We start from the raw sequence: 27,975 nt of genomic DNA on the forward strand, positions 1-27,975 counted from the left end.
CCTTTCCTTTCAGAGCAAGGAGTGAAAAAAAAGAGAAAATCTATATATTAAGTATTACAAACAAGGTAAGTGTTATCTCAGAATAAATAGAAAACTCTAGAATAGTAAGAGTAACACTTTCTCTGCAGTTACACTTCATCTCAGAATATTATAACAGCGGCATTGGTATCAGAAAATCAGAGACATGTTAAACTTGTTCAGTTCCAGGATATGGAAAGCTTTCTGATTTTTTATTTAAGGTCGGCTCTTTCTGCTCAGCGCCTTTTGGCCCACTGAAATGTATGTTTGAATGTATTTCACACCTGCTTATGATCTTTGAAGATAAAACATCCAATATGAGTATGTCTAAGAAGCTCTGTAGTAGATGTATCCTCATGTAACTACAAAAGGGTAAAATGACCTTAGCCTGAGTATAAACCTGGCACATGATCACTGGGAACACCTTTAAAATAGTAGTGTAGCATGAAAGACAACAGAAAAACCATGGATTATTAATCTATTGTGATAGTTCTGTATCTGTTCTAATTCGGAAAGAAACAGAAACATTTCTAAAATAAGCACAGGAAATGTAAAGTACAGTTAAACATTACCATTTGCACAGCAAATCAACCTGGAGCCTATTCATATTTCAAAAAAAGCAGGGTCTAATTAAGCTCTGGCAAACTCAATTCTATTTTCTTTGCTTATGTTTGTCAGATCTGAGTTTGGCTTGTGTGCAGTTAAGCACATGTCATCAGCTTTCATTCAATTGATTCAACTAGTTCATATATTGCTTTTGATGTATTGCAGCTGTTCTTGTGTTTAATTTATGCAAATATTCCAGAATCTACATTTATTAGCAGCCATGATAGCTAAAACAGAGTACTTTGCATAGAGTCCTGCAGAATTGCAAGATATGAATTTCCTCTTCATATTTGTCAATGTGTAGTATCTGTATCTCATTCTAAGAGTGGTTCTGCCTTCAGTCAGGAGTCCTCCAATAACTTTCCAGGCATAATTTGGAGTCTCTGGATTCATCTGAAACATCTCCCTTGATAATTTAGTGATTTCAAGTAGCTGAATAAATGGAAAGTGTTATCTGTTACAGAAAAAAAATCAATATGAAAAGATAACTTCAGTAAATAATGCCTTGAGTAGTTTCTCCAGTCTTACCTATATGTCTCATTATTTTCAGTGAATTATCCTTTTATAAGTTTAATGAACAATTAGTATTGTAATACATCTTTCTTCAAGTGCATATTCACAGCTTAGCATTCAAAATAGCAAGTGTTTTATAATACCCTACATTTTCTCATTTGAGTTGATGGATATGCCATCCTGTTTATCAGATTATATTTAGAAAAAAAGAGTACTTTTAGATAAACCCATACATCATATCTGTAATTGTTTTGAGATTTTTTCATTTACTTTTCAAAATAAATATGTATTTCAATGTTTTCCATGTTCACATCTCTGACAGAAGAGAAAAAAAAAAAATGCTTTTAAATTATGCACATGGTGCTTATCTGTATGTGTGTGGTGCTGTTCCCAGACTCTCATAATGCAAAGCATAGTTGTTAAGTCATTTTTTACATTTCAAATGAAATGTTGAATTCTTGACAGAATATGTTAATCTAGACCTTTATCCATTCTAGTTCTAACTGTATTCTCGTGTGATCCCTAATAGTAATAGGAGAAAAGTAATTACATATACTATGTTTAGTTTATTTCTCCATCTCACAGCATTTTCTCATGGAAACAGGGATTTACAGAGTGGAAAAGAAAAGGAAATCCATGCTTCTTAATGTTCTTTTGCCAAGCAAATATAAAGGTCTCCACAGGCAAGGATTAACTAATACAAATATGCTTTTTGAGCAGCTATTGAAGAATTACTAATAAACGTAATTATAGCTGAGTTCAAGATATTCAACCTTGTAAATATATCCTGCTATAATTTCATTACGGTTGGCTGAAGCCCTAGGAGAAGCCAATGTTTCAATCTCTTTGTTCATGTCTTAATGAATTATTGGAAAGTGGCTGATTAGAAAGCATTGAATCAGAAGGGGCCACTGCATTCTGAATGTTGCTCTCTTTGATGTTGTTTACCTCCCAGGTTGACTCATTTCCTTGGCCAACAATCTTGGTATGTCAAGCTGTGAGCCCTCTTTGTTGGACCATTATATTCCAGTGCATGTGTGGAAGACAAATGTGGTATGGTAGGTAGGTATCTAGTGAACATCCTAAGTGTTCACTGGAACTCACTCCTTAGAATAGAATTCTCCCCTGATATGGGGTACAACTATATTGCAGCTGAAGGGGATACAATGAAATAGGTATGCTTGGATGACCAGGCAGACATTCCATTTCTTCTTAGACTAACCACACTTTCCATACTTACTACCCTTTTTTTATTTTTTTATTTTTAATTTGGTGAATCTTCTTACTACCTGCTTCCGGTTGCTTCTGAAATCAATGACTCTTCAGCTGCCCAAGGCAGAGTCTATAATGCAAAAATATCTGTTTGTGACACTGAGGCCACTTTGTGCCTCTGGGTGAGAGCAGTGGCCTACACTGTGTACCAGCACATGCTTCTGGAGAGCTCCAGATTTTAGGTAATCAAAGAAGAGCACAGGCATAAGGGCTTAGGATGTGAGTGCATCTCACCTTGAGACTGGAGTCTAATCCTTGAAAATTTCCTTGACAATGCGAACATATTCGAAGATGCGGATGAAGTTTTGAGTAATTGATACTGCCTTCACAGTGCCTTAGCATTGTTACATTGCTTCCCACAGCAGTTGCTCACACTGCTCAGCAGATCGGTTCCACATTGTGTCATTGCTTAAAGTGAACTCGGATAAGAGCAGTGTTAAATTACATCCTGATTTTTTTCATCTCCATTAAACTAGTCTCACTTGAAGATCTTTTCATTGGGTGCATCACCTACAATAATGAAGAAAGGGCAGCCATTAACCATAAGGTTCTCCACTCAGGCAATGATTGACAAACTATTCAGACTGTGTGGCATTGTTCAGTCAAACCTTTCACACAAGCTCTGCTCTCTTGGGATGGGGAGATGGGTTTTAAAAGTTGACATGCTTGGATTGAAGGTCTTTCCATTAAGAATGACCTTGCACTATGATTAAATTATTAAGCATGGCCTGCACAGAGTTCAATGGTTCAGAGCTTCTGAGATGTCTCATTGGTAACATGCCTTGGACAGATCCTCAGTTATATGTCATCTGAAATACCACAGATGTAGGTATACTATGGTTTTACTTAAGTTACAATAGCCTAAGAATTATTTAAAATTAACCTGATAGCTTTAATTTGAAGAGGGAAGTATACAGGCTAAGAATAGCTAAGGCATGGTAATGAGAGCTGTAGCCAGGCCTCTTACTCTTTCACATAAGAAGATGGTGAAGATTCAGAGGGTTCAATGGAGGAAGAAATAACATGAAACCTGGTTTTGCCAGACAGGTAAAGACTTAATTCATGCTGGGAGAATCTCCAGCTGGGAAAATCCACAGTTGTTATAGCCACCAGAAAAGAAAAAAGGGTTGGCTCAGAGAAGAGAATCTGGCTCAAAGAACTTAAAATAAATATCAGATGTCAGAGCTGTGACTTAATTGTTTAGCTAAGTAGATCATGTGAATTACACACAGATTGAGGACATGGTTTTGCTCCCATTGAAATCAAGAAGAACAGAATCAGGGCATACTCTCCTTCTAGTGTTTTTCAGCCCTTAAAAATGTGTTATTTGAGAGTACACCAGTTCCTAGAATAATTCCTTGTACCAGCTGGGAATCCAGAGAGCTGCTAGTATACAACTGCTTTGTGGTTTTTTACTGTAGACATAAGATAGGACTATAAACAGAATGCACTTCCCTAGTTGCTCTTAGTTTTTATTACAAAATGTGTCATTCAAGCAATGGTTTGTGTGACTAACCATAGAAATTGGAACTCCAGGTTCAGACAGCAGTTTCTGACAGTTGCCAGTTTCAAAGACACACATCAAGACATACATGTTATTTTCCTCTCTTTACAGTAGTCTTGCATTGCAACTCTGACAGTCTCAGAATTAAACCTATGTTCCAATTAAAAGACATTTTCTGATAAGTATCCCCTTGGGAAACTGTAGTTCTGAAAGCCTTATAACTTCATAGAGATTCTTTTTCTTGTAATAAACATTTAAGAGATGTTTGTTACCTTTATGAATAAAAGGAGATAACTTTTTTTTAACTTATCATTATTACACTATTGCATGCTTCCTTTAGTATTTTAAAATTCTCTTTAAAAAAACTCTAACATTAGTCACAAAGGCTCTACAGGAGTGGGGAAACTATCAGAAGAAGGACAGTGTTACCTGAGAATCTGAAAGAAATTTTTAGTTACAATCAAAATTAAGTGGAGCTGACCGGCAATCTTGTGTTCAGGAAAAAGGGGATGGTTTTGGGAGAAGGCTTCACTTGTGTAATTGAAGTAACATTTCCATTACTTGGCTAAGATCCTTCACATGGTTCTAGTGACAAGGTGAAATATTGGTAGACAGGTGACAGAAAGAAAATTGTTTGGAAATAGCTAAAGCCAATTTACAGACTGACATATATTTTTACAAATTCTGACTGGATGATGAATAACTTGGTACAGCATGTTACTGATGACATTATAAAGGAACAGAACATAGAAAAATTATTTAGTATCATATTTCTGGACATACTCAGAAGATACTTTAGGAAATATTATAATTTAGATAGGACAGATTTTAGGTGCTGGTTTCTGCATTCACACCACATCTAGGGCTCAGCTTTCAAAGTCCATGATGATAATAATACAGCAGTCTTTTAATATCAGCAAGGTGTGATTTCTTTTTCTGATAAATGAAAACACAGTGCCTAAGCACTTAATGAGCAATTACATTCCCTTCACAAATGGTATATTAAGCAAAGAAAAATCGAAGTTTGAGGGGAAGAGGAGGAACATAATATTACCAATGTTGTAAAACCTGAATAATTCACAGTAGGCAAAACTATCCTCCCCATCCCCTGTCCACCTATACTGACACTTCAGACATAATTAAATGTTTCTTCTGTAGCTTGAGTGAATTACCTCCCTCCAGCCTCAGGTTATGTCCTTCCCACAGTTCAGTGCCCAGGCTTGGAGGAGCCAACTCTAGGTATAATCTCTTGCCCTTAAGAGGAGGCTGAACGGGAGACTGGCAACTCTTTCAGGCCGTAAATAGTCATTGCTCTGCTGAGGTGGGAAGGCCTCTCTGGAATTACTGTTCGTGCCATTAGTTGTCTTCATAGCAACAATTGCTAACTATTCCTGTCATTCTCTGTTCCCACTCGCAGCTCAGCAGAGACCAGACAAGGCGAGGAGGCCAAGCAGAGCACAAGGGAGGGGAGAAGGCAAGAGTAGGGCATGGGCAGGAAAGAGTGGGTCCTTCCCATGGATGCGAACAGATTTTTATCATCCTCTCCTGACTGCAAGTCAACCTTTTCTGCTCCTAAGACTACTGGAGGGACTTAGTTGAAATTAGTTCTCCTCCGTAACTTCTGAAGACTTGACCTAAGTTTGGGTAAAGATGGGAATGATAAATAGGCGTCCTTCTCCTGTGCCTTGTATCCTTTGTAGGTGCTCCAAGTGTAACAAGAGGAACACCACAATGCTCCTATGCTCGTTTCTCTTGCTTTTGTTCTCTTATCTCTGGATGCGTTTTCCAGTCTCCTCCCTTGTACTGTCCCAGGTGCTTTCACTTTTGTAAGATATGGTAATGTGGATTACCACCAGAGAGTGGGAAACTGAGACAACTTGAACAGTGGTGGTGTCTCAAAGGTGGTCCTTTGAGTTCAAGTCAGAAAGTTGGGTTATAAAGGAAAGAAATTTTGTCTCCTTCCCAGGAGCATAGGGTAGTAACATAATAAAACAAAAAAGATCAGAGTGAAGTGAAATCATTATGTTTGTTTTGTTTGCTCTTACTGATTTGATTTTGTGAAAGTTTCTGTTGAAAAACTGAACTGAAGCATAAAAAACCCTGGAGACAAAAGTTTTTCTCCGAGTACTTCATGTCACTTCATCTATCTTCCTTGCATGAAAGAAGGCAAGTTCCCCACAGGTTGTCCTTGAAATATGCTTGCTTGTGTAGGCAAGAGTGCCATGATAGCACAGGATCTTTGTCCAGGGCACTCTGCTCTTAATACGTCCTGTGAGGTCTAACAAAGACGTACAAGGATTACAGCACTAAAGGTCTTTCTTAAAAAAAGGGGACAAACTTCACTTTCATTCATTTTATATGACAGATGAATGGAGAGAAAACTGCAGCAGTGAGGAAAATTTAGAATACAAATGAGCACAGATTTAGAGTATAAATTTAGAATACAAATGAGCACATAACGCCTTCTGAGACAGCAGCACAATTGTAGCTCAGGCGCTTCAGAAAGAAAAGCTTGAAAAAATGGACTGTTTTAAAAGTTATCTGTCTCATGATGTACACCAAAGTTCAGTTGATTTTCATAAAAACAGTGGTGTTTTACAACCCGAAGAATCCAAAAAGGGGCTAGATAATGGACATTTGTTTCATAAGAACTAGCTGAATCAGTAGGTTGTTACTTATGGATTTACCCTGTGCCAGAAATGTGACAAGTAGCTTGAGACATTTAATTTCTAATGGCATGTACTCCTTTGTAATGTAATAGTAAGTAAATTGAATTAGTTCAGAAACTGACTTCATTTAATGTTTTGCAGTAAACAAAGAATGTGGAAGTTAGGGATAAAGCACTATAGCAAAGAGACGTGTTTCTTCTTAAGGTAAAAGAAGATGTTTTGCATGGGTCACCATCACTTGTTTACAAGTTTGCCTTATTTTTAGGTAAGATGTCTAATTTAGTCAGAAGGACTCCATGTGAGTGGTAATGGTAGAGATTAAAGGAGAAATTCCTCCCTCTTAGTTTCTCATAGGCCATGACCCAATGGGGATAATAGCACATAAAACATAACTGAGATAATGATTTGTTGAAACTGGTATTTCACAACTAGAATAATTTGGCTGAAACCTACTGGATTTATTAAATCTACCCATCTGCTGTTTTAGGCAACACATCCAAGAATCTTGTTCATAACCTTTTTGAAAGAACTGGAATGTACCTAGCTAATGTAAGACTTGTCTTGTCTGTTTATCAGTTGGTAGAGATAAATAAATATCCCTCTATTCTTGAAGAAAAGTCCAAGTCACACTAGCCTTTTGTGTTACTATTTATATTTTATTAGAGTATGTACAGCATCTTCCATACTATTTATAACAGGGTGTTGCTAAAGTTTACTGCCTCATCGCTCAAATAAAGTCTATAAATCCAACTGAAATTAAGCATTTCTAGTTTGTCGTCTGTTTCCTTAGTACCTACCTGAAGGTCTCCATAATTACAATACAGTTGAAAAAATCTGGGTCCAAAATGCCTTCCATAATTCCCTAGCAATTACATTAATAGGGTGTTGATGAGTGAGGGGGACTATGCAGCCATTGTGAGAGTGGAATTTGACCCTGGAATTGGTGGGTCACTATAGAAAGGCAGCACTTCAAGCTAAATTTTGAGACTATTTTTAGAAATCTTAAAGAAATAATGCATATTCCAGTCCAAGCAAAAGGTGAGTAATGAGAAGTTTGAAATACTTCAAATCTATTCCCATCTGTAGTGTGCAGAATATCAATCCATCAAACAAATGTTATGAGGACATTTAAACCTACAGATGAAACTAGGCATGATGAATTAGGAAAGCAGTATGTCTTTACTCTTTATATATTTTTTATGTGATCATTTTCTTATTTTGCTACCATTTATAGGAGGTGTCCTTATCTGTTTTTACTGTCAGTTTTAGGAATACCTTTGTACAATACTTTGTGCATTTTTAAAAATGTTCAGTATTTGCAATACTGCAATTTTGATAGAACCAAATAAATTGCAGTTATGCTCCTGTGAATGCCCTGTGGATATTAATCCCTCTGGATTTAAGGGAGCAGCTGATGTAGATAAAGCTTGTAAGGGGTGAGTAAGAGAGACAGGACATAGGTGAGTAGACTTCCTGGGATGAGAATGAGTGGTTGACAGTACATGTGATGATTGTCAGAGCAAAGAGGACAAAAATAGAAATTGTGACTAAATGCCAGACTGAGATTTTGAAAGACAGTGTTTCCTTTTATGCCCATCTTTAGCACATTTAAGAGAAACACTGACTTTTTTACTGGAATGTTCTTGCCAGTGGTGACTGACATGGTAAACTTTATCAACCATTATGAAAGACCCTGTTAGGCTTTCTCTTTACGGTCATACAATTCTACTTCTGCACTGCCTGATGTCACAGTCCACCTCATTATGCAAGTTCCTGGTGAATGTTACAGAATAAAGACTTATTACAATTTTATATATAAAACACCAGATATTGTGTTCATAACTAAAATTGGGAGAATTTGAAGATATATCAATTTATCAGCATTTAAAAAGAGTATTACTTGCCATGCTCACATCCGAAAAATATTACTGGAATGAATACCAGGGAAAGTAAACGTTAAGTCATTAGTTTAAGTATCCTTGGAAGCACTGTTTCAAATCTGGACAAATAATTAAACATGGAAGCATTTGTTAGACATGTGAGTAGAACTAGCATTTTAGGACTTGACTAATGAGGTAGAATCATATATCACAATGTGCATTCCAAATATTCTCTATAAATAAAGTTGTAATGCCAAACACAGACTTTATGGACAACAAATAAATCCAAAGAGATTTGAATACTGTTTATGTCTACTCTTTGAGAAGATAAATTGACCAAGTCATTCATTATGAATTCTTAATTGCCCTTTATTTGTAACCCTTAAGCTCTAGAGTACACTTTGTATTGTGGATACTGAAAGGGCTCCCATAAGACAGAGCCTAGTAAACTCTGCTCTCATAGCAGGAAGGTATGCATGAGTACATTCAACGTATTCTACATTCAGTAGATGGCAGTGGTATGCAGCTATAGATTAATTCAGGATTTTCTCTTGAGCAGACACTCTCAACTCTGTGAATCCAAGCAGCCTTGATTTGGGGGTTTATTTGAGGCTTTTTTATGCCCCAGAAAATGTTGAGATACCAGATAATTCTTCACCTGCCAGAGCAGACTGATAGAAAATGAAAAAATTTACTAGTTTATTGTAATCTTCATTACACAGCACTTGGAGAAATCTGGTAAGTTTTGAATTTCAAACAGCAATATTACACATAGAAAGGAATGCGTCTGTCTGGAGCACTGACTCATTTTCCATCTATGCTCAGTATGTACACATCAAAGTCTCAAAACAAAAGTATTCAGTAAGTGGGAACTGTGTGTGTGACTTAACAGGAGTAGTAACACAGTGACTTCTCGGAATATTGCACACAGAAATAGATATTTTCCCTTGCCTAAAGGAATGAATTGCAGATCTACTGGGGGAAGTGTGGGGGGTGCGTGTGTGTAAGCAAAACAAAATTACTAAGATTACTAAAATTTAGAAATTATTATAAAGCTTTTAATTGTGGAAAACTAGAAGAAAAAGAACAACAACAAAAAAAGAAATACAGTTAATTTCTGTAGTAGAAATTGCAGATGAGTAGTCTAAGAGAATTAAATTACACCATTTAAGAAGATATTTTCTCATATGGCAGTTATTTCTAACACAAAGAATAGAAAATGTTTAATGATTTATGGTTTTTAATGATGGAAGGAGTTTCTCTTTGTTGCAGAAAACAATGTTTTTTCTTGCCTCCCTATGGGAGACTGCAATAGTGAAGGCATTAAATATATTAGTCTGTGAACAGAGTTGTAATACAACCCCAACTTCATCATAAGGATTTTGAACACTTACAGACTCCAGAATCAACTGGTGGTCCCTTAGTAGGGAATACAATTCCCTACTAATACACACATTTTCAACAAAGAAGTGCATACTGTTTCTCTGCTGTTTCAGACACCCCAGGGGGATCCAGAGAAACATTTCAATCTATATTAATGTGGCTGTTGTACACAGAACAAAACCTAATACCATTCTGGTAGAAATGGAATAGCAGCATAGAAAAAATAACATTTCCAGCTGAGCCAAAGCTGCTGGAAGTCCTCAGTTTTTCAGGTAAGAACTTTGGCCAGCCATGGGCCCAGAAGGTCTGGTGCAAAAGTAAGACCTTAATTGGTTGGGGTACTGAAGAAAGAAGTGTATGTTCAATTGATTCAACTGTACTTGGTGTCATCTGCTGCTGAGGGCTGTATTAGAAGCAGTTCTCCCATGTGCTGTGTAATCATGGTGCTGAAAGAGCCCCAGCCAGGGATTGGGATTGACTCCGTCTAACAGCTGCCCACAGTGGTGACCACATGTTTCTGTCTAACTCTGGACAGGAATACCCGGGTCAGGTCTGTAATCACATGCTTGATGCTCTATTTATTCACAGGGTATTTTATCATCTGATTCCCAAGGATACCACTGCAGTCAAACACCTGTGATTTACTCCACCCCACACCAAACTCTTATCAAATGAACATTAGCATGTTTTTTTCTCCACTAGGATGCCTTATCTTACTCTTTGCTACTTTAATTCTTGATTTTGAGCAAAGCTCTTTTTTTTTCTTTTTTTTCTTTTTTTTTTTTTTAACTGAGGAAGTATATCTCTTCTTAAAATTTGTAGGAATAATTACATATGTAGATTAAATCATACAGAGAAAGGAAGGTTTCTGACAATCATGCTGAGGATAATTTCATCCTGGCATTGCAATGTCATTCCATTCATTCATCTTCCTAGCGTATCACTTTACTTGGATATTATTCTCTTGTTCTGGTCCAGTTCCATCTCTGTTGCTTAAAGTCTTTGGAGAGCTAATCAATTTTTTTATGAATTAACATTTGAAAGATTTTACTATCACTTCTTTTTTATGAACAAACATTTTGTTTTTGTGCAAACTAAACCATCTTGACATTGCTGAAAGTATGCAAACCTCCTCCTACTAGTGTTTCACTTTGTGGTATAGTCAGTAAGAAAGGGTTGCCATCTTTAGGCACTGTGGAGAATTTGTAGTAAAGAGAAGTTCCATCCAAATAAATATGACTTGTCTATGTAAGAAATCCAGACAGTTTTGATGGCAATGTTCCAGTATTGGCGGAAGGATGATATTTCAACCACTGCAAGATCTATTTGTGTCCTGTCAACAGATACAGCCTTTGTACAAGTTGAAACTTTGGAGAGTCTTGTCCTTTAAAAGGCTACTTTTATCTAAAACTCTTCTGATACATACTGTGTTTTAAGCAGTTTCATGACATGAAAGATTCTTCCATAGAAGAATCAGCTGCATCTTACTACTGACAGTTTTCTTCTGCTATTTTACAGATAGAAGGAAGAAAATACTTAAACATTTGTTTTCTAAATGCTGTAGTTGAAAAAAAACAATCAAGAATATATATGGGAGTTAAGATTTTTGTAGGAATGTATGTGTGACCAATCTGCAAAATTTAGATAAATTTAGTTTAGACTAGAAAAAATTTCTTATTAGTTTGGTAGTGCAAGATCTGTGAAAATTTATTGCTTTGTATTAAAAATTTATTTGACTTTAGAGGACTATAAAGTAAGGGACAATGTGGGGAGGAAAGAAGAACAAAAAGCAAAAAAAGAGGAGAAATTGTAAAACATTGCTCTTACTGAAGAATAGACAGTTAAATTAATTAAAAATAGCTTTACTTGACTGAATAAAATCAAATCAGATCAGATAATCATCTTAATAAATAATAAGATATTTTATTATTACTATTTACTATCTTGGACTAAGCATTGGATTGTAAACAAATTTCTGCAAGATTAAATTCATTCAAACCACCTAACTGTTAAAGTAACATCTTGAAGTGCAGAACTACATAAAACCAAGAAACATCTGTTATTCCATCATGTGACATGTCATTTCAAGGAATGTTATACAACTTAACAGTAGATATTCTGAATTTACTATGAATATTCTGGAAAATAGGTAATTATTAAGCCTGGTACAAAATGTCAAGTTTTAAATACTGTAGTTGGAATGTGTTGTGCAAAGCACTTAGCACCTGCACTCCAATATGACAAATATAATTTATGTGGCAAAAATAAGGATAGTGATAACTGATGTAATTTCTGGGTTTATGTTCTATTGGACACACAGACACTTCTGAAACATTTACCTACTGTGGAGAAGTTCTCCACAAATGCTTCATAAGTTTTTTTTATTTAAGTAATTGAGGAGAAATGGCTTTGGAACTTTTTTGCCTTTTTTTTTTTTTTTATGTGTAAATATTTCTACAAAGGGAGATTCTTGATGAAGAAATTTTTTTTTCCCTTAATTAAAAATCTTAAAGGACTTTGGCAATGAAGCAGAGCCTGGGCTCTGCTATTTCACATTTTCTGCACTCACCTACTCTACAATGAGATGTTGTAGATGCCCCTTGCCTAGACCTGGACTAGGCCAAGAGTAGGAGTAACTTCTGCTGTCTGATGGACACTGCTTCTCTGAATAAACTCAAAATATGCAAAAGCTGCCTGTTGGGAGCATAAAAAAATTCAGATTTTGATTTTTTTCCACCACGATGATGTCATCTAAGGATGTGGATATTTCATGTCCCAAGTCAACAAACTCTTGTGTGAATTTGGCTTATTTCAGTGCTGGGACCACAGCTCTTGTTACTTATACTCCATCAGGACATGAATTTTCCAGGCACAGTTATGGTGTAATGATACTGGAGACAGTGCAAACACAGGGTAAAAATCAGAACCTGCAGTCACAGCTTAAAACAGAGAAACAGAGGACACAGAAATGTGAAACACCCATCCAAGGTGAAGCAACTACGTCTTATGTTGCAAGCTGAGGACATGCTTGAGACCAGGCTGTTGTTTATTTAGTCTTTGCAATCACACCCAAAGTAGTGAAAAATTAAACATTCGTGTCAGCTGCTGGGTGTTGAATAACAACTGGAAAGCCTGCATAATAATATTCTAGGGAATTAGCTTTACAACAGTGATTTAAATCAGCTTCAGAAAGTTTACAATGAACAGTGAGAATGGGGAGCTGATGTACCCATTGCTCGCAGATTCTTAGCTCAGACCTTGCTAGCTCTTCCTACAATCCCATTTATCCCAGTATAGGAAAAAACCTAGGCTGATCCAATCACCTCTTACCTGAAGCCATGAGACCTTCTGTGAAGTGTCATCTTGATAAAATTAACAGCATGGACGGTTTAGAATCAGCTTTGCAGTACAAACTTAACCATTCTGTCTGTGACGCAGAGCTGGAAAAACCTCAAAATTTATCTTGTCCCTAGATTTTTCCTTAAATATTCCTACTGTTTTAGGGAGAAGATCCAGTAGCAGATTTGTCTTTGCACCATTTAACAGTCCATGGCCATTGCTGTCCGTGGAAGGGGTGAGGAGTTCGCAGCATTTTTCCCCTCATAAGTAATTATCTAGGGATACACATAGAAGTCCTAATATCACTAAGAAATAAATCCTTAAACTAAGGTTATTTATGGTTATAAACTGAGATTATGCCCAGAATTATGCACAGGGTCAATAACATAAGTACCTTTTAACTCAGATATACTCCCTCTGGTGAGCTGAGCAGGCTTTGTAAGCCTGGGCACAAGAATGCCACAGTCTAAATATTCACCCAGCTAATTAAAAACAATGTTACTATATCCCATGGGGTTTATACTGGCTGTATTTTACTAGTTTGTGTAATATGGTCTTGAGGCAAGAATGGATTGAGTATACTCTCTCCACTCAATACTCCCTGTTCATGTGGACTTCACACTTCAAACATTTTATTGTTTCATTTTTCCGTTTCTTTTGTAGTTTTGCCAATCTATCTTATTATATTTGCTTTTATTATATATCCTTTTCTTTTGTGAAATTAATATGTCAAAGGAATTTTACTTACATTGTGAGAATGTGTGCAGTCATTGTGAGAATGGATTTTAAAGTATCTGCCTTAGTAGGTGATAGATAACACAAGAAATATGACTGGAGTAACTAAGAGCTTAGAAGCCAGGAAAAACTTCCTCAGGGGCTTTCTCATGAGGGTTTTTCATTGCTTTATAAAAGCATCCTGTATGGGCTTGATATCCTTCTTCAGGCTGCAGTGTGATCAGGAGTCAGTGATACATATTCTATTGAAAGAAGATGTTCACTAGTTTGATTGAAATTTTAAGTCCTTTGAGGCCTCAGCCTCATAGCTCTGTACAGACAGAAGAGCTTGTCTATGCTGCTGGAAGATGGAAGAAAATGACTGTGCTTGTGTTGGGTATTTCATAGTTCAAGGGGTTCAGTCCTCTGCCGTTAGAGCAAGCGGACAGAAGCATTCCAGTAACCTGCACTACCCGTGATTCTTCTACAAATGAGCTCAGACTGTTTTTGTGCAGGACTGGGGTCTCACTGGTCGTGTTTTATCAGCAAATACACTGTATTATTAAGAAAATGAGCACTTGAAGAAGCTGAAACACAGGCATATGTTGAAAGGCTGATTGCTGCCTGGAGGGACGGCAGCCACAGCAGGGGAGCAGCAGGCACGCAGGCAATATCGCTCAGCTGCTTTTCAACACTAAACTGACCTAGTTTTCCCTTTTGGGAAGGCAAAGCTGGGCTGGTGTGAACTTTGGGCCAGTGTGGGTTACTCATGGAAAGCAGACTCTGCAATGTTCCTTCTCAGGCTTGCCAACACGGCTAGAACTGCAATTTTATGCTTGCAATGCCTAGCCCTTTGCCAGAGCATCAGATCAATTCTCCTTTTTACTTCTTATTTTACCTTCTGGGCATTCACAGATGGGGGTTTGGCTGTATACAGATTTTTCCTAAACAATTTTATGGGGCAACTAAAGAATTTTATGGGGCAAAAGGCAACTACTGTTCTCATAGCAAATTCTATGGACTTTGAAAGGGCCTGTGTCTAAATGCTCTTTGTCAGAGCAAGAATGGGCAGTTCCTAGCCCAACCTTCACCAAGCTGTGGTCATTTGTCAGAACTTGTCCACTCAAGGCATCTCATTCAAAGTTCACGCAGACTGTTTCCCCATTTTGCCTTTTCATAATCTTCATTCCATGTAATTTTGAACTACCTGACATTTTATGTCAGTAAAATTCTAAGTTTAATGGAGAAGGGATGGAATTTCATCTGCAATAAGGAACCAAGTGAGTTAAAACTGATATTTTTGAGGAACCTGAAGAAAAGTAGGTCTTCTAACATTGCTGAGTTGCAATAAGGCTTGGGCATTTTAGCTCAAAATCCCAGCCTAAAAATACACTCATCTGACCTCTGAGAAACTGCCTAAAGCCAGTGGTAAGAATTGATCTTGGCAGATAACCAACATCTTCCTATACTATGAATGAAAACTTGCAATCTTCTGAGCTAAATGTTAATTCAGATGGGGAAATGAAAAAAAAGTAGGAGAATAAAAAGATTTAAAATTACATAAGCTCTAAGGAAATATTTTTAATTAATAAATATGTCCTAATAAATAGGTCCTAATGCTGTGAGTTAATCACGTTCCCTGTAATACTGCTTAGAAAGGTATTTCTTTTGAATTTGACATAAAATGCAGTTGTTATATACAGTAACTATCTGCAGCAATAATTACAGTTACCCAAGAATTTTTAATAGTTTTTCAGTGGAAAAACTATTAAAAAGTTTTATTTATGAGATGGGGGGGGGGGGGCATGTGTATTAGTTCTTAGAATATTTACTTAGAATATTTACTTGCATCAAAAGTTTCTGCAGCTTCCTATTAAAAAAAAGAAAAACAAGCAACTTTAGTTTTTGTGTTAGCTCCAGTTGTGTTCTTCATGGTTCCTTTGGCTGTTCTGAGGCTTCTACTATCTTGTACTTTTAAGAAAAGATTACCACAAATGGAAAGGGAGCATTTTAAAATTTTCAGCAGTTTTCACAGGAGAGAAGAACCATTTTTTGTCTAATAGTGGAGTGAAAATATACATGACCCATGTGATCTTTAGGAGACTTTTCTCTTCGGATACTTGTTATTTCAAACCCCAGCAAATGGTATTTGATTTGTGTTTATCTACATGTTTTACATGATTTCTTAAGGGACTCCTGTATTTGTCATAACATGATAATATATGTGTATTATTTGTGGTCTTTCAAAAGTTATAGCCCCACTCAGAACGAAGATAAGCAGAAATTATTGTCAGAAAATCTAATAGTATATTTTAGGATGACCATTTGCTATTTATCTGTGAACTACCTGAAATACTTCACAGTGTCATTTACACATCCACCAATACACCCACAACTATGAAAATTAATTTCATGGTCAATTTGGGAAGTTGTTTGATCTCTTTACATCAGACATCTTGACATAATATGTTTTCAGGGCTTTTGTTGTAATTTCTATGCTACATAAATGCATCTTTTTTCTTCTCTTTTCAGAAATTTTTCCAAGAGATTCCAGTCTAAAAGACAAGTTCATAAAACACTTTACAGGTAAGGCAGATGATTGCTCATAATTTTCCTACATGTGCTTATTCTAAGTAGCCACAAGAATCACACCATTAGTTTTTTTCTTTGAGGTTTGGCACCAAGTTAAACATTTTTGAAGTTAAATATGCATATTTTAGGACTAGAACTTTTTGAAAAACTCTAGTTGCAATGACTAATCAACTGAATTATCTAGCATCAAATAACTCTCAAAACATGGTAAGTTAAAACATTATTTAAAAGCTTTTGTTTAATTTTTAACATTCTATTGATGCTTTCATTTTTTCACATTCAGTGATTTTATGACTTCTCGTTGGACTGCACATATCTTTCCTAAACAGACCTGTGTGGCCAAACAAGTTTTCACCATGTCTGGGAAACTATTTTGCATCTGTCTCATGATGTATACAAGGGGGTGCTTATTTTAACAGTAGAAACAAATAGAAAAAGGAAGGATTAAATCAGAATAAATGAAAAAGAAAGATAACTGGTTGTTTCAAATATAAAAGTTCATGATGATTGCAGTTAAGTACTTGAAAACTGAGGTGGAGTTTTATAATGCACTTACCTTTGAGGGTCTATTTGTAGCTACTGGGAAAAATATTGTACCCTATGAATATATCTACAATAAGAGTTGCCAATGGCAAGGTGCTTGCACTGATTCTTTATTCTTCAGTTCCAACTGTTCTGTAATTCAGAAAAATGAAGGTCTCAAAGTATGACACTGCAAATCTGTTGGTGATTTTCAAGTTTATTAGTAAAACTAGAAAATAGAGAAATAGTTGGCAGCTGGAGCATGAAAAGAGAATTGGAAATAATTATGCATTTCCTCTTTATTGGAAATTTCAGGCAGCCCTTGACAAGAAAGGAGGGAATTTGTTGTCTCTTTTGCATGGGGGAAGTGCACTTAAATCTTTGGGATAAGCAAAACTTTAAGAATCTTTTTGTCAATGGCTGACTGCAACCTAACAGCAACTGCAGGAAATGTACCAGAGCCAGTAAACAAGAATTACGAATCTGCCCATTTTCAGTCCATATGAGAAGGAAATCTACATAGAGATTCAAACTATGCTATGCTGTGTAGTGCAGCAGTACTGAATATTCCTCTCCTGGAGAGGACAGACAAGAAAGATTAGTTTATGTTAGTACTTAATCAATTTCCTTTTATTTTTTAACTTTGGAAACTCCTCAGCTACTGTAAAAAGCTCAGCATAAGAATCTGGAGAAGCTAAATAATGATTACAGAATGAGTCGCATTACTCAAAACCAGTGAAAAACAACCATGAGTTTTACAGACTGTATTTTGAGAGTATTAAATCATAGAAAAGAGAAAAAGAAAAAAATAATTGAAGACCTGTCTCTGTAACCAATAATTAAATTAATAGTCCTTTTCTGCACGAGTAGTTGCCATCAAAATTGCTGAAATTACTTGACTAACGTTAGCTGGAATGAATAAGGAAAGCAGGATTCTAAAATACTGAAGGTTTATTTGTTGGCTCAGAATTTCTGCCTACACCTCCAATCGTAATCCTTCTTCTAGCAAATTTCATTAATTAAACAGTTCAGTTATAGTCCCTATTAGCTCAACAGTTAGGAAATCCTAGAGTTATGAAGTTGTGAAAAAAAGGGGAGAAGCTGAAATGAACATTATCTTTACAGTCCATTGTCTTTACAGTTTCAGAGTTAAGAAAATTAATGTATACCTCTCGCATGCCAAGAATAGTAGACACATTTTAAAGCCAAAGAAGAACCATATGTAACAGTCTTTGACTACAGGAAAAATCATAAATAATCTTGTGAGTCATAAAGCAATCTATCAATTTATCTTGAAAAACCTGCTGACACAGAGTGCTCTGTAAGGGACAAATAAAATCAACAGCCTATTTTTGATGATAGGGAAGAAAGCTGGAAAACCATTTTTTGTCTGAAGGGACATAGAATTTCTTTGGTGACAAAAGCCAATGTTGTCTCCATATATTCTGGATTATTTCAATTTACATACTTTTTCTTGAGCCTAATTACTCAGACAAGAAATGGTGACAATGTTACAGTTCAAAGTTGCAAAGACTACTTTTTCAGTTTATCGAAAACCTTACTTGTGGCTGAAAAAAATCCAGTGAAGTCCATGTACTTCTGTAAAACATATCTAATCTTCAGGTGTGTTCACTGTCATAGAGAGGAATCTCCTCTTGAGTTCATGGCAGTCTGACTTCACTATCCAGAGAGAATTAGCTTGGTATATTTTACCAGGCTAATAAACCACCTTTCAAGTTATGAAATTAGTAATTTTTTGCCTAGAAATGCTTGCTATTTCCTCTTACAGGAAAGTTAGCCGACACAGTATGCTTCTTGTGGATCTTTTTGCAGCATTGCCTGAAACAGGCTATTTTTATTCAGGGTTCCTATTTGTGCTGAATTTAGATTTAAATTTAGTCTTATTCAGTTAACATCAATTTATGTCAATGTTTTCTGTCCAAATCACAGGATACTCATTCCCAACTGTCAGTGATAGTCTTGCTAAGCAGGTTACTGGATGCAAGTATTACATTTTGTTCTCTTCAACCTGAATGTTATCAGTAATTCTTTCCCAGGGCCATCAGCGATTATGGAAGGGCTCTTTGGCAACTTGTTAACTTTGACATTCTATAATGTTTTTATAGAATCATAGAGCCATAGAATGGTTTGGGTTGTAAGGGACTTGAAAGGTCATCTAGTTCCAAGCCCTCTTCTGTGATCAGGGACAACTTTCTTATCAAACATTAGTGTAAGCAGATGACACTCTATACCCAGAGAAGGGAGCAGCACATTGTACCCTGGGCACATAGGGATTTGCCTCATCCAAAAAATGAAACACATCTTGCCTGCTGCACATTTGCATCCTTTCTTACTAGGATTATTTTAACAGGAGATCAGGTTCCTAGATGTTATTCAGCTGTCTTTTTTTTTTTTTTCCCCTCAACACCCACGCTGTATATTAAGAACTTCATAAACCATCTATGTGCAAATTAGGAGCATTAGTATATGAAAGTACTTCATCTTTCCAGGGATTAGAAACCCGTATCTACTTAAAATGTTGCTTTTATTTATCTTTAGAAATAATATCCGCATTCCAGATGCATTGTTACTTTTAAAATCAGACTACTGACAACTACTGAGTCAACTAAATTCTGTTGTAGTTGCACCTTTCTATTTTTCACCATATAAGAAACTTTACTGCTAATTTTGAATTACTAGAATTCCAAGGCTAAACCAGCCCATCATTTCCGGGGGTCATTCTTCTGGTTCTCATATCATGACCATAAGGACATTGCAATAATATTTCTTTCTGTTACTTCAGTAGCATTATTATACCTATTGCATCATAGTTGCTTAAGATATAGTAAAAGACTAAATGCAATTTTAACCAAGAAGAAAGGAACTTAATTCTATGTGTTGTCGTCATTCATTGAAGCTGCAGAGCACTGACACTGAGAGCTTGTGGTTAACTCCTGATTACTTTCAAACAGGGCCAGTCACATTTTCATCAGAGTGTAGCAAGCACTTTCATCGACTGTATCACAACACAAGGGACTGCTCAACTCCAACCTGTAAGTAACAAAGTACCTTTTAATGCTCGCTGTGATACTTGTTTAAAAGCAACTCACTTTTTCTACTGTTTGGCGTCCTGGTCCTTTTGTAACAGTGGCTGTTTAACAGCATGCTACAAAACATACTCAAGGTCCTCTGATACACAAAGATTTTCTGTTAATACACTTGCCTTCAGCGGAGTATCATGGAGTTCCTTCAAAGAGAGACTGAAATAAATGAAATGAAAACTACACTCTGAAAAAAGAACATAGGGCATGCTTAGGCAGAGGGCAGATATGAAGCCATATTCTCCTTCCTGCTTCCTTTAATTTTACTTATTAACTTGTGCAATAAGATAAAACTGAACCATTCTTTACCTTCTCTTAATGCTCAATAATATGGTTATATCTTGGGGTTTTTTATATTTCAATTTGTGAGGATAATTTTCTATTATATACCCATTTTTAGAAAAACACACAATCGATTTCTCATTTCTGTTATTGATACTTTCAGTTCTTGTCAAACAACATTCCTCTAGAAGATCTACAGAAGCTTTGCTTGAACACAACCTGAATGTAATTATGTCAGAGAGACTGAAAAATAAGTGTTCTAAGATGTTATCAAATGGATAAAAAACCCCCCAAAACCCAAAACAAAATGGAAATCGCTTAAATAGAAATTGCTTACACATTCTCTAGTGCAAAGGACAATTCAAAGAAAGTGACTGAAAAATACATAGTATCTTTTGTTTAGAAAATGTGAGTCTCATTAGTGATTTCTAAGGACAAACTATGGACCAGGGTGCTTTAGAAGCTTTTCAGGATTTAACCTGAAAGACCAATGACACTTTTTGACTGCATCACTTAGAGGCACTGTTTGTGAGCAGCTACAATGCTCTCTCTTCATAGCTCAGCACCTCAGAGGACCCAGCCTTTGAAAGGGGATGGAGCAGCCCTCATCTCCATCTACGTTTACATTATCAGAAGCTGGAATGTAGAAATCCATGGCTGATCCTCAAAAAATATACATATAACTTTCTAAGTAGGCATGAGTAGGCTAGGCATATATCTATTACATGATGAATAACAAAAATAGGACACGTGTTGCATGTTGTATGCTTTGATACATGGATCCAGAGTATGTGGATATTATTTGGATAAACATGTATTGCCTGAGTGCTTCACTTTACTTGTAAAGAGACACAGTTGTATTACTTCTCTTCTAATAAAGTAGCCTTTAAAAAAAAAAAATTGCAAACAACACTATGGTTAGAATGGTGTGAAGAACTTATTTTTAATTTATCAAAACAAAACAAATTGTAAAATAAAAAAATAAAGCAGAGGTTATTTTGTCCCTTACATCAACACAACCCAAGTCAGACACTGAGTTACGTTCTATCTGAAATATTCTGTAGTTCTAAAAGGGAGAGCTAAATCTTCAGAATTGTCTTCACCTTAGCCAGCACTCAGGTTTTAGAGTTACTCCAAGGCTGATCACAGCCCAGGGTTTTTTTTTTATTATTTCTTTAGGGTGAGTGTGATAGTTTCTTTCAGAAACACCTTAGACACCATAGGACGTCTGAGGATGCGTTACTTCCTCTCCTCCTGATATACTTATGTACTGTAAAAATATTCCCTGAGGAACTGAAACCCAGTTAGCATTCAGTTTCTTGTTGTTTGGCATAGTTTATATTAAGTTTTATTAATATTTATCAAGCAAGAGAATAAAAGAGCACCTAAATATTTCTTGTTACCATAGTCAGAAAGGATGGATGTGACTGAGGGTCCACTTGAATGAAGTGTTAGTTTGAACCAAGGACACAAGAGAGAGGGATTGGAAGATTGAAGTGAGACACTAGTATCTCTAGTCTGATGACTAGGAGATGTACAGATTTCCACCAGTGTTAATACTGAGTGAAACAGCCTTACTTCCTACTGTGCCATATATACGCTGCTGGTTAGAATAGCCTCCCAGTTAATGAATTAAATTTCTTCATATAAAATTGGGAGTTGAACCTGGTCTTCCACATCTGGGGAGGAGACCACCTAGCAGAAATTTACCTCCTACCATCACATTCTCTAGAGCCCTGACTGCGATAATGTACAATCTAATATTGCATCTTGCACACATAATTTCATGAATTTCCATCAGATAACAGTTTCACTGTGTAGAGTGTCTGAAATTCTATCTGGTAACAGAGATTCATTATTACTGTGGGTAATTTTGTTTTATAGATTACAAAAGGTGTGCAAGGTTGCTAACAAGATTAGCAATGAGCCCTTTGTGTACACAGTCCTAGGATGTTTGCTATGTAAGTATCATTTTCGCCACTCATTTTTTTATTTGTGGAATGGTCTAGTGGTTCACTTCACAATTGTACCATGTGTGCATACAAAAATATGGTATTTAGAGAGTGCTTTGACATTGCAGGATCTTACTGGTTCCTCATGAGAATACACAGAAGCACAGATAGTCTGAGAGGCCCCACCATAATTTCCTATAAGTCACTTGGGGCACCACAGTCTGTAATTATGCATTGGGTGGTCTCTTACTGTTCAAAGTTTCAAGGGGGAATCTAGTTGGTGAAAAAAAATGCTGAAGACTTCATCAGCACATTTATTTCAGGCCTTTCAGTTCTGCAGAGGGCTTTTTTGTTAAACCATGGAAGAAACAGAGTATCTCAAGTCTGCCAGCACAGTTTTCAGAGATAACCTGTCACTTCATTTGTCTTCAGGACCCCTTTTCATTCCCAAGTGGTCTCCTGAGAATTTCTGTAAAGTTAATGCCACTTCATGGTGATGGAAAGAACTGCACATAAAGATGTGGCAAAGCTAAAGGCTTCACTGTGTTTTAACAGTCTATGGAAGAACCTAGTCCATTCTTGATTATATTAAATGTGTTAACTAAACAGCATTGTCACTGTTAATTAAACAGCATTGTCACTGGCATAAGGAACATCTCCAAGTGAACTGTTTTCTCCTATTGTTTGAATATCAATATGACAGTTACACTTTCAAAGGTTAATTTAAAAAAACAACACTGGTTATTTTTGATCAATAAAATATATAAAATCAGTGTATTTAATTTATCTAAATTTCTTTGAAGATAGTTTCTTTTCACCTCCTCCGCCTGACAAATACTGTAAGCTTGGAGTTTGGGGGAGTTGTGTATGTCACTTCTTCCTGCATCAAGACTTCAATTCATATTAATCAAGAATAAGAAAGGAAGAGTAGGATATGAGTCAGTGTTAGCTGAATTGATTTCCAAGTGGAGGTGGGATTCATTTTGGTAGCTTTGAGAAAATGCTTTAAGAACAGGGCAATATTTCAGTGCTGAGAAAAAATGACATAATTTCTTTCTCTTCCTCTTAACTATTTTCTATCTGTTTGGGCTCTTGCCTTCCATGTCTTGCAGATGCTTATGAATATATCAAGGGCAGTGAACTGAAGATTGACTAGGGATCTCATTACTTTACCTGGATCTCCTTTTCATGACTAAAGGAGGAATCCTTTTCCAAATGCCCTATTAAAAAAAATTTTTAAAAAAATGGTTCCTAAATTCATATTTGTTTGTTAATTTTCTCTTTCAGAACTCAGCTTTTTCCAACATCCCCGCATGTGCCCATTTTCTCCATTTTTCCCTATTTAGTCTGTGTTTGTCCCTCATCTGTATCTGTTTACACCTCTGGATTCATGTATCAGGGCTTTCAGAAAGATTTCTGGGTGTTCTAATACTTTTTTTTCTTTTTCTTTCGAGAGGATGAGTCAAAGATCTACCTACACATCCACAGTACAGAAGCATCTATCTCATTCTATTTCCATCTTTAAAATACAAAAGGATCAAAAGTTGCTAGGATTTTCAAAGCCAGGTGTTTTAATTTACCTGCCAAAAATACACTCAAAGACATGACAAATGGGGAGGGGAGGTTTTAAATGGTAAGCATTGCTAGCAGATCGTGTGGACTGTGTTCACTTAAACTTGTATCTAGGCTGGCTTTCTCTCTACTTTGTTAAAAATAGAGAAAACATTAAAGGAAAAGTAGAGCTATGATCTGAGTGTTTCCCAGATGTCTCTGTGCTCCCTCACCCTTTTCCTCCACCAAATAGAGTGAATAGTTTCCATTATAAATAAAACAGCCTCAGATCTTCATGTTTACTCATATCCACTACTTCTTGGAATGGAAACATTTTCCTGAGAAGGATGAAGGGTAACAGGAGTCACTCTCTCTTCCCTTCAAGTAGAGAGTGCAGTAAAGGACTTACATATCTTCATCCCTCAATACCACAGCATTTCTAGCATGATTCTGTGATTACTTCTGCTGCACCTTTTGTCATGAAGAACCTGTTTTTCTCACCACCCTTACACTAGCTTAGAGAGGACAGGGTCATAGATCCTGTTACCTATAAGGGAATTTGCCTTCACTTTAACACCTTAGAGAGTCTTGGATATTCTTGGTTGCCTTGAAAAAGGTGGCTCTCACTCAAAGAACTGACAGCTATTTTTAAATGTTTCTCCTGCCAGTACTAAAATAGGTTGCCTTTTCCTCATAAAAGAGAACTAAAGTGTTATCATGCAAATCTTTTCCTTCCTCACTGTCAATGGCCAGGTACATACAAGAGACGTTGTCTTTTTCTCTTCATAATGAAGTTTTGCTTTTGGAAAACCTATCATCTTCCCGTGGGACCTGGTAGCGCAGGCCTCGGCTGGATATTGCAGCACCATGGACAGGGCCGGAGAAGGGACACGTTTCTGGGCCCCGGACATTCTCTGGGATGGCTTCGGGGCCGGGGTACCAAGCATATGCTGCGGGGCGTTACTGCCCTTATGGCTTTTAGACGTTTGGGTGGATTTTTTTTTTTTTTTTTTTTCCTAATTCAGATCCTTGCAAGTGGACGTAAAGCATTTGCTGACACCCAGAATGTAGGAATGCACGTGACTCTGTGCATGGGAAATATCCCTGCAAGATGGAGCAGCACGGACCATTATCTGTTAAACCTCTTGGCATTGACGCTGAGGATTTGCCACGGCAAAACTCATTAGTGTTCATGAGAGGGCAAGACCCACTGACATTCCGGAGTTAAGATTTATGCAATCTGCAGGAAACTGTGATTTATAAACAGAACTAAACTAAGTGCTCTGCCTCTCTGGTTTGAAACTAGATATAAATTAGCATGTCCTTTTCTCTTGCAGACTTTCTACCAAGGAGAGAATTCTGATTTGCCAAGAAAGTGCCTTGAAATCTTCAAAAACAGAGAAGACGTCTTTTACCTTTTTGATTTATAACATTTTGTTACTAGATGCATTTTATTTTCATATATTTGTCGGACATTCCATATTTGTGTGAAACATTATTTTATTTTGTAAATTTGTTGCCTATAGTTCAGACAAGCCAATTATTTAAATACATTGTATATAAAGAATACTAATGATATACTGATTAAATGTTATAACCGTATGCAGGGAGCTGGTAAAATTTTGCTGTTTCTTTTCCATTGTATTTACATTGTTCTGCTCAGGCTCTTACTCTCATTATTTGCACTAACTTGAAATGCAGAAGTCTATGTAACTGAAATCTGAATAAGCTGTAAGTGGGGAAGTTTTACTTGCCATGGAAGATATTTTATATTATGAAGCTTTGTTAATATATACATATGTATTATTGCACATCAGAAAAGAATTGCTCAGAAATGCACCTTGCTTTCAGGAACATTTGTATGACTATTCTGGATTTTCATCAGTTACATTTGTACTGGCACTTATGGAAAGAGTTGCAAATAATGTAAATATAAAGACTGGAAAACTGCAATGCAGTTTTGGTGGAATAAAGAACATAAAAATAAACTATTTTACAAGAGGGATTATTTAAGTTTATTAAGAGGTCACTTATTTAATATGTAATTTTTATCTATCTGGTGAACTTGAAATAATTTTCCACTGAGAAATTCAAACTTGTGGGTTTAGTATTTTACAGCATTTAATTTTCAAGTGGTAAATTTTATTCAACCATTTGTTCTACAGCTGAATGAGGTGCAAACAAAAATGCATCATGCTCCCACAGTGTGAATAACAGAAACCATCTGTGAGGATAAAAAGAGGGTAATAAAATAGTCCAGTAGAAGAGAAAATACTTTAAAGAATAATATCATAAAGCCAAGAGGTGTAATGAATGAATTTGGCAGGTGACACATCAATCTTAACTATTTGGGAAGAATGCAAACCACAGCTGCTGCATATTTTTTATTTAAAATCAAATTGCGTTGGTAACAATTGCTATCCATTTGTCTGCATATCTTCTATTGCAAGCTTATATGATTGCTTTGCAAAGAACTAAGTATAAAGTGAGGTTTTTATGGTTAGGCCCAGGGTAATTGACAACACACGTTGATTACTGTGCTCAAATCACAGTTCTTGAGATTTATTGACCATTCAAGATAATCCCTTCAGATTAGATGTTATCTCTATCCTTTCCCTCACTGAGGCCTTCATGAGCCCCTTAACTTCTATGGCCAACACTTTTCTGTGTACAGAATAGGAGGAAAACCCTGTCTGGGTTTCGAGTCAAATAACAAACAGCTGCCTTATTATCCAAAGGGTTTTTCCTTCATATTTCTATTTTGTTCAGTGTGTTTCAACACCAAAGTTGTGCAGTGTCCTCTGATGAACTAGGCAGTTCAACTCACAGCTCTTGCAGGTACTTTTATGTTCTGTTTGGGCAAGAATTTATTATAGCACCTGTTTCTAACCAGCCCCTTAGTTCTGGTCATTGAAATAGTTTCTCCCTTTGTAGTCCCAGCCAGAAGGTTGTCCTGTGCTATTTTTATTTGTGATTAATTGGTTTGGTTTTTAACCTTTCTGACATCATGTTCTTTTGGTAAGAGCAAAGTTTTCAAGTCTCCTTCTAATCCATGTTGGAGGCAGTATTAATGCTGAAGGCACAGTAGCATATGGGAAGTCCTGGTGGTTGAATAGTGAGATGGATATTCTTATTTCTCTGTAACATACTGCATAGAAGGATTATCAGCCAAAACACTTTAGCCAGAGAAGAAAGGATGAGGCTTAGAACTGACAATAAGAAATTTCAAGAAAAGCATTTGTCTTTACTTCTGCTTTTATATTTCTACTCTGGTTTGCTTGCTTCCCAATTTTTAATAAAGTTTCTTCATTGTCTCCTTAAGGGACTGAAAACAATGAAAGTAGAAGCAGAGAAACTGGTGTACCTTTTTTTTTTTTTTTCCCTGAAAATGACTTTTTGTGATATTTGAATTCCAATGAGAAAACCTAATTTTGGTTATTTCATAAAATTTTGGGGCTCAAATCTAATGTAATAATCAAGAGCTTCACCTTTGTAAAAGTAAAGACATCTTTCTATTGTGTAGAAAAGTGATTAACTACCTATCTTTGAGAAGGTCCATACATGTTACAAAGACGCAAAGCAGAGATCATTATGACAAATAAAAATTTTGATGAAGGAAAGAAAGTGCATGAAGTGATTAAGAGGATAAAACCCCATAGTTCTCTCTCAGAAGGCAAATGGCTTAGAAGTATTTTTTTCCCCTGGAGAGAAATTCTTCTTTGAGACAACGGTGGCATGGATTCCTTCTTTCTGTTTAGCCCCTTTTTTGGTGGTCAGGATGTTCTGAATAACTGGAAATAAAACCAGCTTTTCTGTACCATCCCTCTAACTCATTTATTTGTCACTATCCTTCTCCTTCACCATAATTTTTAAAGGCTACTAAAATTAGTAGCATAAAAATCACAAAGTAGCATAACAGTCAATTTACTATTTAACCAAAAAAATGCCTTGCATTCCTTCTGTTCTAAAATTTGTTAATGGTTCTGCATTTTAGGAATCAAGTCTAGAGGGTAGTTGTTTGGAAACAGAATAAAGGACCAAATGCCGTAGAAGTTGAGAAGCTTAAGTAAACTTATT

The 27,975-nt window shown here is 36.2% G+C and overlaps 1 protein-coding gene across 1 annotated transcript in view; it reads left to right on the top strand.

Annotated features, from left to right (window-relative positions):
• The window catches only part of ALKAL1 (ALK and LTK ligand 1), a 37,311-nt gene extending 9,596 nt beyond the window's left edge, over positions 1–27,715 (top strand). Inside the window, exons 2-5 of the mRNA XM_050328611.1 lie at positions 16,431–16,484; positions 19,985–20,065; positions 22,280–22,356; positions 25,236–27,715. Of these exons, the coding sequence (XP_050184568.1) occupies positions 16,431–16,484; positions 19,985–20,065; positions 22,280–22,344 (200 nt within the window). The 3' untranslated portion in view covers positions 22,345–22,356; positions 25,236–27,715. The remainder of the gene's footprint in view (positions 1–16,430; positions 16,485–19,984; positions 20,066–22,279; positions 22,357–25,235) is intronic.
• The last annotated feature ends 260 nt before the right edge of the window (positions 27,716–27,975 follow it).

Source organism: Myiozetetes cayanensis, unplaced genomic scaffold (genome assembly GCF_022539395.1).
Source record: "Myiozetetes cayanensis isolate MyiCay16 unplaced genomic scaffold, myiCay2020 scf1, whole genome shotgun sequence".
Taxonomy (NCBI): Eukaryota; Metazoa; Chordata; class Aves; order Passeriformes; family Tyrannidae; genus Myiozetetes; species Myiozetetes cayanensis.